At 38.3% G+C, this 18,682-nt stretch overlaps 6 protein-coding genes across 8 annotated transcripts; 4 read left to right on the forward strand and 2 right to left on the reverse strand.

Moving 5' to 3' along the window:
• The first annotated feature begins 553 nt into the window (after positions 1-553).
• Positions 554-1,612, forward strand: LOC123009270. Of its 2 annotated transcripts, XM_044405463.1 has the most exons (3): positions 554-672; positions 720-1,143; positions 1,410-1,610. In XM_044405463.1, the coding sequence occupies exons 2-3, from the start codon at positions 725-727 to the stop codon at positions 1,447-1,449; spliced, it is 459 nt and encodes a 152-aa protein (XP_044261398.1). In that variant the 5' UTR covers positions 554-672; positions 720-724; the 3' UTR covers positions 1,450-1,610. The 2 variants fall into 2 exon arrangements, with proteins under 2 accessions (XP_044261398.1, XP_044261399.1); XM_044405464.1 differs by having other exon boundaries at positions 645-1,143; positions 1,410-1,612.
• A 4,796-nt stretch (positions 1,613-6,408) lies between these two features.
• Positions 6,409-8,046, reverse strand: LOC123009248 (short-chain specific acyl-CoA dehydrogenase, mitochondrial). Its single transcript, XM_044405426.1, has 4 exons — positions 7,887-8,046; positions 7,446-7,831; positions 7,220-7,400; positions 6,409-7,174 (listed from the first exon to the last, which is right to left on the reverse strand). The coding sequence occupies exons 1-4, from the start codon at positions 7,918-7,920 to the stop codon at positions 6,561-6,563; spliced, it is 1,215 nt and encodes a 404-aa protein (XP_044261361.1). The 5' UTR covers positions 7,921-8,046; the 3' UTR covers positions 6,409-6,560.
• Positions 8,047-8,152: 106 nt separating this feature from the next.
• LOC123009272 (40S ribosomal protein S27-like) lies at positions 8,153-8,696 on the forward strand. Its single transcript, XM_044405466.1, has 2 exons — positions 8,153-8,306; positions 8,400-8,696. Exon 2 carries the CDS (start codon positions 8,400-8,402, stop codon positions 8,652-8,654), a length of 255 nt encoding a protein of 84 aa, XP_044261401.1. The 5' UTR covers positions 8,153-8,306; the 3' UTR covers positions 8,655-8,696.
• A 591-nt stretch (positions 8,697-9,287) lies between these two features.
• On the forward strand, positions 9,288-12,961 carry LOC123009238 (integrator complex subunit 2). The gene is made up of 3 exons (XM_044405409.1): positions 9,288-12,327; positions 12,375-12,588; positions 12,641-12,961. Exons 1-3 carry the CDS (start codon positions 9,487-9,489, stop codon positions 12,928-12,930), a joined length of 3,345 nt encoding a protein of 1,114 aa, XP_044261344.1. The 5' UTR covers positions 9,288-9,486; the 3' UTR covers positions 12,931-12,961.
• Positions 12,962-13,125: 164 nt separating this feature from the next.
• Positions 13,126-17,500, forward strand: LOC123009264 (dnaJ homolog subfamily C member 5-like). 2 transcript variants are annotated; one of them, XM_044405453.1, is made up of 6 exons: positions 13,126-13,322; positions 13,380-13,671; positions 15,389-15,520; positions 15,887-15,937; positions 16,160-16,334; positions 16,861-17,500. In XM_044405453.1, the coding sequence occupies exons 1-6, from the start codon at positions 13,300-13,302 to the stop codon at positions 16,896-16,898; spliced, it is 711 nt and encodes a 236-aa protein (XP_044261388.1). In that variant the 5' UTR covers positions 13,126-13,299; the 3' UTR covers positions 16,899-17,500. The 2 variants fall into 2 exon arrangements, with proteins under 2 accessions (XP_044261388.1, XP_044261390.1); XM_044405455.1 differs by lacking the exon at positions 15,887-15,937.
• Positions 17,407-18,670, reverse strand: LOC123009255 (gustatory and pheromone receptor 39a-like). Its single transcript, XM_044405441.1, has 2 exons — positions 17,828-18,670; positions 17,407-17,776 (listed from the first exon to the last, which is right to left on the reverse strand). Exons 1-2 carry the CDS (start codon positions 18,668-18,670, stop codon positions 17,513-17,515), a joined length of 1,107 nt encoding a protein of 368 aa, XP_044261376.1. The 3' UTR covers positions 17,407-17,512.
• Positions 18,671-18,682: the final 12 nt, after the last annotated feature.

Below are 18,682 nucleotides of genomic sequence, written 5' to 3' on the forward strand. Positions count from 1 at the left end.
TTAATATAACATAGCGACACTGTTATTAGAAAATTAATATTAAATAAAAGAGCGCGGTAATTCTAATCTTTGTTATAAACTAAACAATGAAGAAATTATAACTGAGCTAACAGACGAAGAACTTGAACTACTACAAATAATTACTTTTATTTTATTCACAATTAAAGGGGGACGAATCGTCCCCTTTATATAAACAGATCAGTTTGACTGATTCGGACGAAGTCCTCATGAGCGTTGCGAATATTTAACTACTTTTCATTGATTGAAAAACAAGGCGAAATCTTTGAAAAATGTTAATTTTAAAATATACCTTAAAATCGGGGTGTTCTCACGATTTTCTCTGCTTTTCAGTTTACCCCTTGAAAATCGGGGTGTTTTCCTTAAAAAGTAGCAGTGTATTGTACTTTTTTTTAAAACAAAGCGATTTCATAGGAATGTCATTTATCAACATAAAAGTTGCTCGATTTGATTTTCTATATCCAACGTAGGCAACTATTTATACAGGATGATTCTTAAATAGACCGACAAAATTTTATCTCAGCTTTCCAAGCATAGAATTTTGTCGGTCTATTTAACAATCACCCTGTACATACAACGCGCGTCTCTTGTTGATCTTGTTGGGACGCATTTCATTTTCGTGAACTCTCAAGGACGTGTGCTGAGAATAAGCAGGTACGTATTAAAAAACAATGATAAAAACCAATAAGTAGATATTTTAGAGAAAATGGATATGAAAAAGTTGATAGAGGATTTTTGTCACTTCCAACGTGAACGATACCAACGTGAACGACACCAACGAGAAAAACACAAGATCAAATTAGGAAGGAAGATGTTAAGCTTCACCGTCTTGTTGTACGAAAGAAGAGGAGCTGATCAAGTTCTCCATGACCAACAAGCAAACGTAACCGTGAGAGTGTACGAGGATCATATTAATTTTGTAATCGAAGATGAGAGAATCATTTTGTCCCTTTATAATGCCAATATAATAAGGTACGATGACGGTGAACCTGATTCCGATGAAGAAAATGGCATACCTACAGAAACCGCAACGCTAGTAATATATCGAGAAGCTCAAAATGTAACACTAGTGTTTGGTGATTTGGCCGAGAAAAGAAATTTTATTACAGCGCTGAGGAATCTACAGTGAGCAAATACATAATATATTATCCTTTTTTTTTAAATAAACAATACCTAAGTGTCAAAATGAGAAAGAATTTTCCTTGTATGGTTTTAATTGAAGAAATTTCTGAACTAGGTGTATTGCTCACTCAAATCCGGGTACCTAATGTAATGTAAATCTAATTTCTCAATTTTGCCTTTTAAGACGATATGAGCTACTTTTATACCCGATTTTGACACTGACATTGTTTATTAAAAAAAAACGGATAATAGGTTTATTCATTTTATAGGAGGGCAAGCTCATCGGATTCGGGAACATCAACAAATTAAGAATTGATATAACATTTTTTTTATGAATAAAAACATTAAGTAAAATCAGTTGTCTAACTGTCTATTCTATTGTCTGTGGTTGAGGTATAAATGTTCCAAATTAAAAACGGTAAAATCAGCAAAAAAAACAAAGTGTTCTGAGGGGGGCCTTCTAAATTTCGCACTTTTTGAATTACCTTGAAAATCAGGTTGTTTTTTTTTTAAATGATTTTCTAGGCTAAAACAGGGCTTTGAAAATCGGGATGTTCTCACGATTTTTTTTGCTTTTCAGTTTACCCTTGAAAATCGGGGTGTTTTCCTTAAAAAGTAGCAGTGTGCATAGGGGCCCTTATACTACTAAACACTGATTGTTATTATTTATTATTTTAATTATTAGGTCAATTCATATTTATAATACAGACAGTGTTATTAGAAAATTAATACTAAATAACTCAATTTTAAAATACGGTGTTATGCAACTAATTTTCTGAAAAAAAAACTAAAAAAATTACCACTTTTCTTCAACAAGAGAACCAAATAAAAGCTGTGAGTTCTTTGAAATGAACTACACTTTTCCCAATAATGATATTTTTTTACACACGAACACTTCGGCGGGGCAAGCAAGAGTGTCCGTTCGTCATTGCCCCTACCTCTCTCAGCCCTTTACTCTTACATTAAAATACACTACATTCCTCCCCCTTTCGCAAATTATTTTTTATTCTCATATTCAGAAAATGTAAATCTATTAGGGGGTCTAATATGACTTCTATCCCTCAAGTTCGCTGAAAATTCCCTACCTGGTGACTCCATATCATTTCTCTCTTCAAGTGATTGCTCAGGTTTGGGTGGATTTTCAAGTAACTCGTCAGGTGATTGCTCATTTGTTGTTAACGGAACAGTACCATTTTGTACAAATATAGAAGTGTAATTGTTTTTAATCTTTTTCATTTGATTCGCATGACGTTTACAATTTTTTCCTGAATCCACTCCCTAACACTATACACTGATTTACCTAATTTTTTTATAACACGAGCTGAGACGAATGTAGGATCGTTAACATTGTGATAATTCTTAATTAAAACTTTTTCTCCAACCTCAAAAAAAATCTTGTTATGACCACCAAAATTTTTAATTTGATTCTTCTGAGCTTCTTTGACTTTACTCTTAACATCTAAGTTTGATGGTACTGTCAATGAAAATTTTGTGCGAAGTGGTCTATTAAACATTAACACTGCTGGTGCAATTCCTGTCGTACTATGTGCCACGTTTCGATAATCAAATAAAAATCTGCAAAGAACCAAATTGGTGTCACCGTAATTTCTGTCAATTATTGCTTTTTTAAGAGAACGTTTGACAGTTTTCACCGAGTTTTCGGCTGCATCGTTTGACTGGGAATGGTAGAGTGGACTAGTCACAAGCTGAATTCCGTTCTTTTTTAGAAAATTAATTAATTCTATTGAAACTAGCTGCCTACCGTTATCTGCTACCACTGTTTTTGGCAACCTAAATCTAGCAAACAGACTTCGCAATACTCGAATAGTTGCCAATGATGTAATTTTTGTCATTTCAAAAACTTCGACCCATTTACTATGTGCTCTAATACAATAAAATATGTTTTACCGCGAAGAGGGCCTAAAAAATCTACATGTATACGTTCCCATACCTCGTTCGGAAAATTCCAGGGTGTTAACTCCTTTTTTGGAGAAGCTTTACTAACTTGTTGACAAGTTCTACACGCCTGTACTAACGATTCAATGTCTTGATCTAGTTTTGGCCACCAAAAAAAACTTCTTGCCCCCTGTTTCATTTTCACCATTCCTAAATGCGTAGAATGTAGTTCTTCTAGATATAACCTCCGTAACTTTTGTGGTATTATTACGCGATGGTTCCACATTAAACAATCGTTATATAAATACAGTCTTAGCCTTTTATTATAATAAGATCTATTTCCGACTGAAATTTGTGACTTAACACCGCTCCTACTCCTACTGCTGATGCATCTACTGTTAACCGTAATTCAACTTTAGGATCAAAGTGTACCAATACTTACGCGGATTGTAAAATTTCCTTAATTTTACAAAAATTTTTTTCGCAATCGTCAGACCAATACCACTCTTTATCCGATCTCAATAACTCATATAACGGATTTAATATTTTTGTCAATTTTTTTACAAATTTCCCATAGTAATTCACCGCCCCCAAAAACGATTGTAATTGTTTGACGTTTTCCGGACGCATCGTTTCCCTAATCGCTTTTGTTTGTTCTGGGTTAGGGCGTAAACCGTTCTTATCGATACAATGCCCTAGATACGTTACTCTATCTTTGAAAAATTTACATTTCTTTAAACCTAACGTTAATCCTGCGTTTCTAAATCTGCTTAAAACCTTGCGAAAATTCTCTATGTAGCGCCTGTGACTAGCACATCATCCAGAAATACTACCACCCCGTCCAAACCGCTTAAAAGCCCTTCCATCAGTTTTTGAAACATACCTGGAGCCGAAGATATTCCAAATGCTAACCTATTGTATCTAAACAAACTCCTGTGGGTGGAAACTGTCAAAAGCTCCTTTGAAGCTTCATCTAACTCGATTTGTTGATACGCTTGTGATAGATCCAACTTGGTAAATTGCTAACCTCCACATAATTGAGCAAACAACTCCTCAATTCTAGGAAGAGGATAATGTACCACTTCTATTTCCGGTTTTACCGTCAACTTGTAATCTCCACACAGACGTACTCTACCATCTGGTTTGATTACGGGTACGACCGGTGTTGCCCATGCACTGTAATCGTCCGGAGTGATGATTGCTAGAGATAACAAACGATCAATCTCCTTTTCTACTAAATTTCTAATCGCAAAAGGTACGGGTCGTGCTCGATAAAATTTTGGTACGGTGTTTGGATTTTTTAATTTAATACTAACTTTCCCCCTGTTAAAGCAACCTAGTTCGGTTGAAAATATTTTATCAAACTCGGCCTTCAGTGCACCCACCACATTGTCATCATCATTATTGACGTAATTTACTTGTGTAAACCTCATGTTACTTTTCTCTAAAAAGTCACGACCAACAATCGGTGGGCCACCGTTTTGCATAACATAAAAATCTAAATAGTTATCAACTCCGTTATACCTAACTTTAACACCTTTTACCATTCCAACAGGTTTCACCCTGGTTTTGTCATAAAATGACAAACTCTTATCTGATTTACACAGTTTTAACCTTGCCAAATTTTTTTTATCTGCAAACGTCACAAAAGTGACCACTTTTATGACTAAATGACACAGGTAAAAGTTTTACTTTTCAGACATGGAGTAAAAACACTGTTTTTACGCCTAGGCGTTTTCACTTTTACTTGTCACTTACTTTGACATTTACCACTGTTGTCTCTTTCTTGTCCCTTTCGCTTTTTCAGCATTTTCTGGAGAGATACAAGGTATATTATCAGCATTCGATATTTTGCACTATAAACTACACCAGTTATTCACTAGTTAAATCAATCCACACTTGTGAAATCTCAACACAAATTCCGAAACAGACGCGTGACGTTTGTTATGATTTTATTGCAAAGCGTCCTGATTATTGAGGTGATTTACTTGATTATTGGTGTGTTGCTCTTTTCGTTCCATCTGAATCGTTTGCAGATAAAATAGTATATGTTATTTGGAGTAAAAGTGAGTTTATATGTGGCTCAGCTGAATCCATTTGCCTCACTCCGTTCGGTTGAACGTTCAGCTTCGCCACATAAACAATCACTTTTACACCTAATAACATAATCTACTATTATAGTACTCTAACGAAATCACTGAAACACTAGATCCGGAATCAATTTCAAACTGCTTCGAACTGCCTAATATTTGCAACGTTAGATAATGTGGAGCTATTCCGTTACTTTGAATCTTAAACAATGATAACTGATCATCGTCTGCGCTACTAGCCTCTGAATCCTGGACCTTGTAATTAACTGCCCTACTATGCTCCTTACTTTTAATATTCTTACAAAACGCTGCCAAATGACCTCTTTTTTTACATAAAAAACATACAGTATTTTTGTGAAAACACTTATCTTTAAAGTGATTTTTTCCACACGCTGGACACCTCAACTGACGATCCCGTGACGTCCCTGGTTGATTGTCCCTTTGCTGTCTCTAGCGATAACTGCTAGCGGCTCCCCCTTTTTGTCTGGATTTTACGAAATGCAGATCTTCCCTTTTTCCAGTCGCGTTGCCTACTTCTCTTTTCATTTCCAACGCCGCCATTTTATTCGTGGCTGTTTCCACCATTTCCTCCAACGATGTTCCGATATCCTTTTCCATCAGCGATTCCAACAACAGACCCATCTCAAATCCAAAAACGAATTTGTCCTTTAAGGTTGATTCCAAGGCCGTCCCTTCAAACTGGCAGGGTACCGCCAAACTTCTGACTCTTGCCGCCCATTCTGCTACCGTCTCGTCCGCTTCTTTTCTTGCCGCATAAAACTTGTACCTCGCCGCGAAAACCGCTTTTTGTGGAGCTAAATGCTTATCTAACGTCTTCGTGATTTTCTCCCACGATTCTTCTTCCGGTTTCTTCGGGCTACATAGATCGAAAATCAACTTGTATGCTTCCTCATCAAGCATGTTTAAGAGTATCGCTCGTTTAAGGGTACTTTCCGTGATTTTGTTGGCGAGAAAATAATTATTTAACCTCGCTTTGTAAATGGACCAGTCTGAATGTTTGAGTGAAAACTCTCGCAACTGTCCCATTTGGGAAGACTGGACTGCTCCTGCACTCGTATCACCTTCTCCACCAGGCATTTTTTTCCTCCGCTGGTTATCACTGGCCTTGCAAATTCCTTCGCGACCACGTGGTTTTCACTTTTCCTTGGTTCTTCCTCCTTCTGACCCTTTCTCGATTTTTCTCTCTTCTGTGGGTTGTTATTAATCGTCCTCGTCGCCAATGTGATGTCTTTGAAATGAACTACACTTTTCCCAATAATGATATTTATTTACACACGAACACTTCGGCGGGGCAAGCAAGAGTGTCCGTTCGTCATTCTCCCACCTTGCTTGCCCCTACCTCTCTCAGCCCTTTACTCTTACATTAAAATACACTACAAATGTAAAAATGTATTTAAACACGATTTTATATAATTATAGCCCCAATTCCTTGATCAAGTTCCCGGCGATTACAAGTCTCTGTATCTCACTCGTCCCTTCATAAATCTCGGTGATCCTCGCATCCCTGTAGTGCCTCTCCGCCGGCATGTCCGAGACGTACCCCATGCCCCCCAAAATTTGTATACACTGGTGGCTCAAATAAGTGGCTGCTTCACTAGCCGCCAGTTTGGCCATGGCAGCCTCCTTAGTAAAATTTTTTTTGTTGTCTTTAAGCCACGCCGCTCTCCATGTTAAAAGTCTCGCCGCCTCCAACCGTAATGCCATTTCGGCCAATTTATTTTGTATTGTTTGAAGCTTAAGAAGGGGTTTTCCGAAAGCCATTCTTTTTGAAGCGTACTCAGCGGCGACTTCGAGAGAGGCTTGGGCGATTCCTAGGGCTTGTGAAGCGATTCCAATTCGGCCAGCATCGAGTGTCATCATTGCGATTTTGAAACCTTGTCCAGGTTCTCCCAGGAGGTTTGATTTGGGGACTTGGCAGTCTTCGAAGATGAGAGAGCAGGTGGAGGAGCCTCTAATCCCCAATTTGTCTTCTTTTTTACCTAACTCAAGCCCTTTTGTCGGTTTTGGAACAATAACAGCTGAAATACCTGAAAAAAAAAAATAGTAGTTATGCAACCAATTATACACCACACCTTTATGTTTCAAATTTTTGTCCGTTGTGGCCAAGACTACAGACGCTTCGCTCTCAAATCCATTGGTGATCCAGGCTTTGGTCCCGTTCAGAACCCATTTGTCGCCTTCAAGCCTCGCCGTGGTGGACGCAGCCCCCGCATCGGACCCATTCCCGGGCTCCGAGAGGGCGAAACACCCCACCTGCAACACTGCATCAGCCCCCATTATTCACACAACTCCACACACCTTATCTCCTTTTGTAAACGGCGTAATAAACTTCTCCTTTTGCTCTTTATTCCCAAAATATTGAATCGGCCCTAAATACAACGAATTATTAACAGACATAATAACACCGGCACTGGCGCACCCTCTGGAAATTTCCTCCATGGCTATGGCGTACGCCACGTAATCTAAACCTGTACCCCCAAATTCCTCGGGGACGGCTACGGCCATGAGCCCCAATTCCCCCATTTTCTGGATTTGGTCTTGGGGGTACAAGTGCTCGCGGTCGACTTTAGCAGCGATGGGTTTTAATTCATTGTCGGCAAAGTCGCGGCAGGTTTTTTGAAGCATTTGGTGAGTCTCGGAGAGGGCCCCCAGAGAGGCTATCCCGCGGGATTTGACACAACGGCCTGGAATCAAGACGGCTGGGGGTGGGGAAATTTCACAAAATTATGTAAATTTTACCACTCTGAGCAATTATTCGCGTGAAAACAAACATGATAGTTGGAAAACTGAACGGACGTGTACTTTGCTCGTTGATTTAAACCAATTAAATGAAAAAATTCCATAAGTGGTTTCAAGGTTAAGTTAGCTGTCAAAAATGACAGGTAAATTATTTCAAAAAAATGATCCGCAAATACAACGAATTATTTGTACAGAAAATGTTTTAATTTAGTCCAAAGTGCGCATGGTTAATTAGTCGATCAATATTTTTCTTATTTATAAAATGTTGCTTGGTACTTTTGTTTTGTCATGTTGGTATAAGGGTCATTAGGGTGGTATCGCCTGTCATCTGTCACTTTCCTTTACACGGTTGATAGCCGAATTCACCACGTGCGTTGTGAAGAAAATCAGCCTTTTTCAGTGTCCCAAGCAAATATAAAAGTGCGTAAAAGTGTAAAACAATTAAAAACACGTTTATTCAAGTGTTTGTGGTGAAATTTTGACGATTTTTGAGCAATGTTTGTGTTTTTTCAGATGCCGTTAGCGGTCGATTTATTGCACCCTTCTGCTGAAAAACAGAAGAAATCCCATAAGAAGAAGAGGTTGGTTCAACATCCCAACAGTTATTTTATGGATGTGAAATGCCCTGGATGTTATGCCATCTCTACCATCTTCTCCCATGCCCAGTCTGCAGTCCCGTGCAAGGGGTGTTCAACCATCTTGTGCACGTCCACCGGGGGCAAAGCTAGATTGACGGAGGGCTGCAGTTTCAGGAGAAAGCAACATTAATGTAGTGTATTCATTTTTTCTAATAAATTTTATTGGGAGTAAGGCACTTGTCTCATTCTTCCCTCAAAAACTCAAAACTGAATTTACTTTTACGGCTGTAGTAAGTCGTTTCAAAAATAAAGGCAAAATTGTGCAATGTTTTCAGTGCCAGGAAATTGCATAGAAGTAGAAAAAAAACAATAATTGAAGGGAAAATCAATAAACATTTACAATTATTTATTAAATATGTGGAATTCTGAAGTATTTATAAACAATTTGTAAGTTTTGACCAGTTCAGACACGTTTCTGTCGTTTGACACTTGCACTTGGGTCGATAACGAATTTTCCTGTAAATAAACACATAACCTCACTTTGAAGGAAATTAACGGTTTTTCTCTACTGTAGTCGCTTTTTTAGACAGTTTTTTAAATAAAACTATGGAATAATAAATATAACTATCACCTTGACTTAATGCAAGCTAGCAAACAAGTACTTCTTCGATTATAAAGACAATTAATCTAACCTAAAAATTTATTATTTGAGTTTATTTTACACAAAAAATTGCTCAAAGGTTACAGTTAATTGCGAAAAAAATAATTGATTTTATTATTGTTTTATTTTAGAAAATCTTGTTTAAAAAATTTAAATGCCGGTCACCGGTAAAGTAGGTCGCTTTTTTACAACATACCATTCCATAACCTCACTAATGTACCGTAAACAAACCAATAATTTAATGTTTTTAAAGCTTTACTGTTTAGTTTATGAGTGAATTGGTGTACCGTGCCCGATTTTTTGTTTGAAATACTTAACGACGGTGTTTTAGCGACTTAACCTCACTTCCGATAGCCCCGAAATGTCGTTCAAGAAAGGCGTCGATCCTAAAGTCTTCCGGGCTATTCAAAACGTGGACATGTCACAACTGGCCGAATGCACTGAACAGGAAATCCGGCCTGTGTTGCCCTGTCTCGTCCGAATGGGGCTCATTTCGCCCCTTGACACGTCGAAAAAGTGCACCAGCATGAAAGTCGACATTCTTACAATAGTGTCCGGGATGGAATTGGTTAATTCAATCGTGGCGCTCTTATCTATTGATTTTCATCGATTGGAAACGGAGGTGAAGAAGGAACAACAGTTACGCCAGAAGGGAGTGGCCCTTCAGAACGACTCGATTTTGATCGGGAATTTATCGAACACAAGCATGGCTTTGGAGTACGAAAGGAGTGACATGACGAGACGGTTGAGTATTTTACTGGGCGAATTATTGTATGTCCAGAGCCAGATCCAGGACGAAAATTCGGAAACGTCGTATGTCAAGCCCTCGGAGTTGTTCGACAATGACATTTTTGCGGAGGAATTATCTGATATTATTTGCATAGCCTTGGCTGAGCTCCCCATCACGTTAAACATTTTGACAATCACTGAAACCCTCCTTCATTTACACAACGGCCCGCCCATTATTTGCCGAATCGTGGCGAACTTCCCCGATTGTTTCCGAGAAGTCTGCACTTATTTGATCCAAACCGGGGAAAAACAGGAAGAGACTAAACTGAGCACAGTTCGAGCTGCGACCATTTCCCTCCTTTGTAAAATGAACCCGAGTCAAGCCCTCACAATCAGGAGCAAATGCGTCGAATTATGTCGAATGCCAGCTCTAGCAATCACATTATCCTTGGAAGGGGTGGAGGGGGACATGGTCGCGTTTATTTCCGGTCTGTTACTAGGCAACGACCAAACAATTCGTAATTGGATTGCACTTTTCATCCGGACTGGTCAGAAAAAAAAGGGGGAGATATCAAGCACCGCCCTGATGCAACTGAGGGAGGAGCTACTCCGTCGCTTACATGTGATTTTATCAGCTTCGGCTGATGGCCACCTATTGGATAGTCTCGTGGTGCAAGGCTCCGCCCTTTTGCGACTTTACTGTGCCCTTCGTGGAATCGCCGCAATTAAATTTCAAGAGGACGAGGTTAATGCATTGGTGCGTCTGTTAACGTCACATCCAAGCCCCACCCCTGCCGGTGTCCGTTTTGTTTCGATTGGTTTGTGTATGTTGATTGCTTGCCCCTCCCTTATCTCTCTCCAAGAGCACGAGAGGCGGAGCATCGAGTGGGTGCAATGGTTGGTGAAGGAGGAGGCGTATTTTGAGTCGGCCAGTGGTGTTACTGCAAGTTTTGGCGAAATGTTGTTACTAATGGCGATTCATTTCCATAGTAACCAATTGAGCGCCATTTGTGATCTAGTTTGTGCAACCTTAGGAATGAAAATCCCCATCAGACATAATAATATGACACGGATGAAACAAGTTTTCACTCAGGAGATTTTCACGGAACAGGTTGTAACCGCACATGCGGTTAAGGTTCCGGTTACGAATTCGTTAAGTGCGAATATGACCGGGTTTTTACCCATTCATTGTATACACCAATTGCTCAAATCGCGTGCTTTTGCCAAACACAATGTAAATATAAAAAATTGGATTTATAAACAGATTTGTACAAGTGTGAGTCCGTTACATCCAGTGTTGCCAATGTTGGTTGAAGTGTACGTCAATAGTGTCATAATGCCAACATCGCGAAACACCGAAACAAATAAACCCCTAACTGAAAACGAAATCAGACGAGTGTTCCAAAGCTCGATTTTCGGTCAATATTTCGATCATAAACAATCGATTTTCACCATGGATTTTGACTTAAATAGTGAGAATCAGGACGTGGTGGTGGATAACACAAGTCTCACACCTCAACTCCTCCTACTCTACTATCTCCTCCTCTATGAGGATTGCCGTTTGGTCAACGCCCACATTTTGGCGGCGTTTAACCGCAAAATCAAGTTGTACAGTCCGGAATTTATGTCGGAACTACCAATCAAATACTTGCTACACCACGCCCAGAAAGACCAAAGTTCCTACTCGGGTCTTTTTGGTCCTTTACTCAAACTCCTTGCTACACATTTCCCCCACTTGACACTAGTCGAAGACTGGCTCGACGACATGTCGATCAAAACCGAACACAAACCGGCTTACGTGACCCAAATCGCCGTCATCGAAGCCTTCAATGAGTTAGAAACAAGCCCATCAAAGTGTGCCAAGCTCATGCAAATCCTCCTCAAACAAGAGGCCATAGATATTTGGCCTTTTGCTGAGGTTTTTACACAGTTTGCGCGCAAAATCCTCGGTGGAAACGTCCCGAGGTACTTGCAAGACTTGTACAAAGATGTCTGGTTGAGGTTCAATACGGTACTTCCCCGGCGATTGTGGGTTTTAACTGTGAAAAACCTAGTCGATGATTTTTCAAGTTTGACTCGAATTGATGTCGCAGAGGACCCTCTCCAGATAATGCGATGCGACGAACGTGTCTTTCGCTGCGCCCCCTTGTATGCTATAGTATTGCGCGTGTTGAGAGCGAGTCTGGCGTCATCTAGGAGTCAATTGATGCAACATTTGCAAGCCAATCCGAGGCTAGATCATGCCGGACAGGTTTTGAATGAGAGTGACAGAGAGGAGATGTGTAGGGCGACGATAGCAGCACAGGAAAGTGCAGCAGTTCAGATGTTACTAGAAACTTGCATTGAAACAGAAGAGGATCGCACGATAGGAGGACAAAAATGGGCCCTTCAAGAAGTCCGGTCTTTAGTTTGCAGTTATTTACACCAAGTTTTTATTGCTGATACAATGTTGGCAAAACTGGTTCACTTCCAGGTGAGAGCGGAGGTAGCGCCATCTTGGTCCTATGACGTTTGTTTCAGGGGTATCCAAGTGAGCTGATCGAAGTGATGGTCAAGGGTGTACCCTCAATGCACATTTGTTTGGATTTTTTACAAGAATTGATGCAACAACCAAGTCTTAATAAACAAATTTTCGCGATTCAGTTGTTATCACACTTGTGCATACAATACGCCCTACCGAAGAGCTTAAATTTGTGTGTGGCAGCCCTGAATTTACTATATGCACTCCTTGGAAGTACGACTTTCTTTCTTATTGTTTTTATTTATATTATTGGTATTACTCTTAGGTTTGTCGAGTAGTCAACGGGTGCGACTTTTTAGACCGATTTTACCGGCTTTAGTACGCATCAGTGAAGCTTTTCCGCCATTGGTCGACGATATTGTGAATCTAATGATGCAATTGGCTAAGGTTTGCAAATCACAGGCGTCACTAGCGTCACATTTTGATGTCCATCTGGGGAAAGAATTAGAAGTTTCAGCTGAAGAAAGCAAAGAGTTGTGTGGCTTGGTCCAAGAGACGTTCAGTGATATCTTAGACAAGGCTGTCTTCAAGTCCAAGATTTATAAGCAAGAATAAGTTTTATTGTCAAATAAAAGTGTTCACAAAACTTTTCCTGGCTAACTTGGCCACCGAATTTTTACTCCACTGATAAATCATATTTGTTTTATGAATTAGACGTTGTGATAAAATTTGAATTTTCGGTGTGAATTAGGGTCGGCAATGCAGTTTCTTGTAAAGTTGGTGATTTTTGGTTTATTTCTATGTCACGTTGACAACTGTTGGCTGCCCTTCTTCGTTCGGGCCGTCATCGAACGGTTTTTATTGACAATTGGTGATGGTCGTGTTGTAGCAATCGTGCAAAATGCGAATTTAACTCCAAATTGGTCTTATTAGCCCCCATTTTCACCGTTGTATGTGCTTGACAGTTGGGAAAATCGCCCGGGAATGGATACAAAACGCAAACTATCGTAAGTGCCCACCTGTCTCAGAACGTGAGTCTCAAAGGCGGTTTTGTCCCCATTTAGGACGCAGGGAGATTCGCTGTACCAGATCTTAGCACTGCCGAAGACTGCAACGTCCGAAGAAATCAAGAAAACTTACAGACGACTAGCCCTCAAGTACCATCCAGATAAGAACCCCAATAATCCGGAAGCATCTGAGAAGTTTAAGGAAGTGAATAGGGCGCATTCGATTCTGAGTGATCCGACCAAAAGGAACATTTATGATAATTACGGCTCTTTGGGGCTCTACATTGCCGAGCAGTTTGGCGAGGAGAATGTCAACGCGTATTTTGTTGTTACGTCGACTTGGTGCAAGGTGAGGATGAGTCGGAAACAATGGTTTGGGGGCGAAACTACGCAATTTGCAAACTATTTTTACAACAGTTGTTCTTTATCAAAGAATTATAAAATCGGATTTTTATCAATTGTTCGGTAATCAACACAAAATGCTTCGTTTTTTGTCTCAAGGTTGAAAATTTTAATTTTTATTCACTTTCCTGTTGCTCAGCTGTTTGCATTGTGACTAATGAGCGTTTTAAAGATAACTTAATAACTTAATTATGGTGTTTTTAGGTAAATAAAAAAAAGGAAAAATATGTATGGTCATCAAAAAGCTGATTTTATGTTACAAACAGAATTAAAATTTCATTCAAATTTTATAATTCAAATTAAAAACAAATCGAATTTTTCGAAGTAGATTTACAAATTTAAAAACAAAAGTTTTTGGTTGTAAAATTGCTCATAAATCTTCCCTAGGTTTTAAAATTTGGTATGATCTCATCGACGTCTGATATACACAGCTAAAATTTAATTAAGGTGACTATACTATACACAGCCAAAAAATTTATAAAATGTGTTTTTTTTTAAGACTTCGTAGCGTGTGACAGACTTTCTAAAAAAGGAAGTATCGGTTTGAAATTTTTGCAATGTTTTCTAGTGTATTGATGGTTTTGCGGTGCGGAATCCAATTTACATCATGAATTTTAGAAATCATGTGAATATCATTTTGACAGATGACAATTTTTGACGTTCTATACAGGCCTATAAACATAAAAAAATTTGGTCACATATTTGATTGAATTAAAATAAATCATTTGTTTGCATTTTTTTGTAATTAAAATTAAATAACAATTTAAATTAAAAACAAATTGAATTTTTTAAAGTAGATTTCCATATTTAAAAATAAAGCTCTTGTGTTATTAAATTGTTCATAAATCATCTCAGGGTTTTAAAATTTGGCATGTTGTCATCGGCGTCTGACAAACAGCCAAAATTTCAAGGAGACAATACACTGCCAAAAAATATAAAATACGTTTTTTTAAAACTTTGTAGAAATTGAAAGAAACTAAAGTTTAATAAGTCGTATTTTATTAAAAATATTTTCATTCATTTAGAATTTTGCTCAAAAAACTTAACGTTGACTTAGCAAAAGGAAGAATCGGTGTGAAATTTTTGGAAAATTTCTTAGTGTAATGGGACTTTTGGGGTCCAATCCGATTTACACCACCCGAATTTTAGTACCTTATCATGTTGACAGATGACACTTTACCTACAACAATGTAGTGAAAGCGTCATTTTTTGTTTTCATGAGTGTATTATTGTTACGTCAAAAAAGCAAAGTCGGCTTGATAACCGATCCTTTGTGCTTTAATTAAACCAATTGTGCTAATCACTATCACTATTCTACATATAATAATTATGAAACGAATCAAGCAAGCGCGGCGTTTTTTCCATACGCTACTTTGATCCGATGATTCAAAGTTAATTCATGATTCGGATTACAATCATAATAATAATAAATCTTATTTTCGTCCGCTTCGAGATAAATTGTGATAAACGCTAAAACAAAACAATCACAAAATGAGACCTCGTTATCGCACACTTGATAAATGCATCGCACAAGATGCCTGATAACCTAAATTTCCCGATTTTGTGTTACTATTGGTCTCAAACAAAATTTCTAGGAGATGATTTCAGAGTTCATTTTTTCAATTGTTTTGTGTCAAATTTTCTAATTTCGATTTTTTTTCCAGGCACTCTTTGTCGTGTGTGGCATCCTGTCGTGTTGTTACTGTTGCTGTTGTTTATGCTGCTGTTGCAACTTCTGTTGTGGGAAATGCAAACCACGACCGCCTGAAGAAACCGGCGATTATCACACATTGAATGTGAGTAATTTGTGTTTTGGTTTTTTTTTGCATGTTTTTGTTTTCTTTATTATTGGATGCGTCATCGTGATTAAGGTAAGTCGATACGCACCCCCATTTTTAGGTGACACCGGGGGCGGGAGGGGGTCCCGTTTTCGTTTTTTTATTATTGCACACTTTAAAAGTCGATTGTCATGTGTGTGAAATTGATTCGGACCAGAGTCGGTAATACAGAACTCTAGTCGGGACCAGAGTCGGTAATACAGAACTCTAATCGAGTCCGAACTAATCACCGGCTCTCATTTCTCTTTTCATTGCATTGTTTTTTTTTAATTTTTACGTATTTAAATTTTTGTTAGTCGTTCTCATACGTAGTGATGTTTTCAGCGAGAACAAGGTCCAAGTAATGAACCTGTAACGATCCAGCCAGGTAAAAGGGTGAGTCTTGACTTTTCAACACATTTTTTTTTAACAATTGGACGCTTTAAACTAAAAAAACACGATTCTTTTAGTTAAGTACCTTTCCTACCTACGATTTCCGGTCACGTGATGACGGTAAGACACTTGTACAGAGTGTTGTATCCTCCCTCTCCTCTCCCGTTCCCCCCGGGAATTCCACTTTCGATTTTTTTTCCGACGTGTCATTGTTTGTGATTGCAGGAGGACGGATCTGACGATGAATTGGCCGGTTCGCCTAAGAACGATTCAGCGATTACATCACAACCGTCTCCTAAAAAGGGCCCGAATGCGCCCGTTTACGCCATGCCGCCGCCAACGTCCAATTTGGGCGAAAGTGCGGCCCTCAATCAGGGCGACGTGCCCGTCTACACGCCAGGTGAGGAGGGGGAGCGAATCCACTTTTCGCGGCCAACGCGCTAAACAAATTTTTCGCGTCTTGACTTTTTTCACGCTTATCGCGGAAAATCGATGACAAACGGTGGAAATTTTCGTGTTTTTGTTGTAATGTGTGATTTCGGTGCGTTTTTAATTGCAAAAAAGAACAAAATCGTGAAATGTCATTTTTGACAAGATGGCGTTTGAAGCTAAATTGGACGATTTTTCTCAAATTTGTTTTAAAAACAAGCAGAATAAATATCTCTTGTCTGTTCTGTGGAAAATTTTATGTTTATTGTGTAATTTGGGTGCGTTGTTGAAAAAAATTTAAAATCGTGAAATGTCATTTTTGACAAGATGGCATCTGAATTCAAATTTTCTAAAATTTGTGTTAAAACAAGTCTCCTGTGTTGATTTGTGGTCGGTGGAACGTTTCGTGTATTTCGGTGCGTTTTAGTTTTAGTGAGAAATAAAATTCGTACACCACCAAGTTGGTGCAAGTAAAAAGATTGTTGGTACCATTTCAGGGATGACGAATTCGCCATCGAAAGGTCAACAGTGGTGAGGAGAGAGAGTCGACGTTAACTACCATCTAGCTCTTTAATCCTCTAGTCATGAGAAAGACCCTAAAACACGTCGAATTCGTCTGGATTTACACTTAAAAAAGTATTTTTTGTCTCCTTGTCTTACCATTTATCGACACATTTAAAACTATTAGCCAAGTTTAAAATAAAAATGAAAGTACGAATTTTTTGTAGCAAAACTCGTGTCATGTTTATTAGCACGTAAAAGGGTATACAATGTTATAAGGAACGCCATTTATTATACTTACGTCCTTCCTTTTTATTGATTTTTCGTTTATTTATTAAGGACTCGACGAGTCCTAGTATTGTATGCTACTTTTTTGGCAGTTGTTTATTTTTTCTTCAATTTTACAACTTGTTGTAAAGGGGTATATAAGTATGTACTTGCTGTTAGTGTTAAATTCAATTTTTGAATTATCAATTTTAGTGAGGACACCTGTTTGTAAAAATAATACTTGCATCACTAGTTAAAAATCTGTAATTTTACTATTTATGAATGTATAATTGTTAACAAACGATTATTTTAGCTTAGATATTATACAGCAACTTCAATGTACATTATGAATTAAATTGCGTAACAACACTTCTATTTCTTTTATTTACCCCAACTTGTATTGAATTGTATAATAACTATGAAAAAAGTCGTCAAGTTCCCAATTACATGGAAAATGGTTGTTTTACTTATGGAAAAAAATCCAGCTGCTGTAAATTCGGGATAATTATTTAGAAGCACATTAATAAATTCAGATATGTCCTCTTTTATCAAAGCATGTTGTCGAATTTTATAAGCGAGTAAAATTGTAGTTTGTACTTCTTTTAAGACCGAATCACATAGTAAAATTAGTGTCAAAGTACCAACCTAAAAAATTATGTTACACTAGAAACAAACTGAAACTTACTTATTACTCACATTGGTCAAAGAGGCGACGACAACATTCGAAACAATCACTCCAGTATACTGTCTAGGGTCATAACCAAAATTGTTTTTCAAAATCTCGTTCAAATAATTTAAGAGAAGCAGACTCGAGTATAAAATAATCATAACGATTGGCCACCCAAAAACGTCATTAAAAAGCAAATTCAACTCCTTTAGCGACCCCACCAAGCCTTCCATCCTCTTCATAAACGCATAAAATTCCTCATAGTCCAAAAATCGTCGATTTCGCATGCGTACTAACCGTTCCGCCAACAACAAATTAACATTTCTGTATTTCCCCCAAAAAATCCTTACAATAATACACAAAAAATAGCAATAGTAGAACTGGAAATACAGTTGTACCACTTCAATGAAATACTCCTTGAAGTAACTAAAGCCTAAAATATCGGCCCACACGTAGGCTGCGTAAATCGATACCAGCCAATACAGCAAATTTGGGGTCAAAAATTTCACATAGGTGGTGAAACTGTAAGTCTGGTGGTGTTTTTCCACTAATTTCGCCATAAGTTGGCAGTACTTTTGGCGTTTACAGAAAACAGGTGCTAGCACTGTGTAACAATTGAAGGCGTTGACTATTATCACCATTGCCATGGAAACGATTAGCTTGATTTCGGAGAAATTGACATAAAGGGGCTGCCGGAAGTAAATGACAGATAGGGTTGAAACTGTCATAAGGGTGAAAATGACACCAGTGGCGTAGATTTTAGTACGGAAGGTTCCGATTTTCGTTATTGAAGGTGTGATTGCGAAAAATTCGCCAACTGTCATTACTAATCGTAGGAGGTTGTGATCCATTAGTGGGACTAAATATGACATCCCAATTGACAG

Source organism: Tribolium madens, unplaced genomic scaffold (genome assembly GCF_015345945.1).
Source record: "Tribolium madens isolate multiple individuals breed KSU strain unplaced genomic scaffold, Tmad_KSU_1.1 Scaffold_71;HRSCAF=194;Tcas5.2_LG6, whole genome shotgun sequence".
In the NCBI taxonomy this organism is placed as follows: domain Eukaryota; kingdom Metazoa; phylum Arthropoda; class Insecta; order Coleoptera; family Tenebrionidae; genus Tribolium; species Tribolium madens.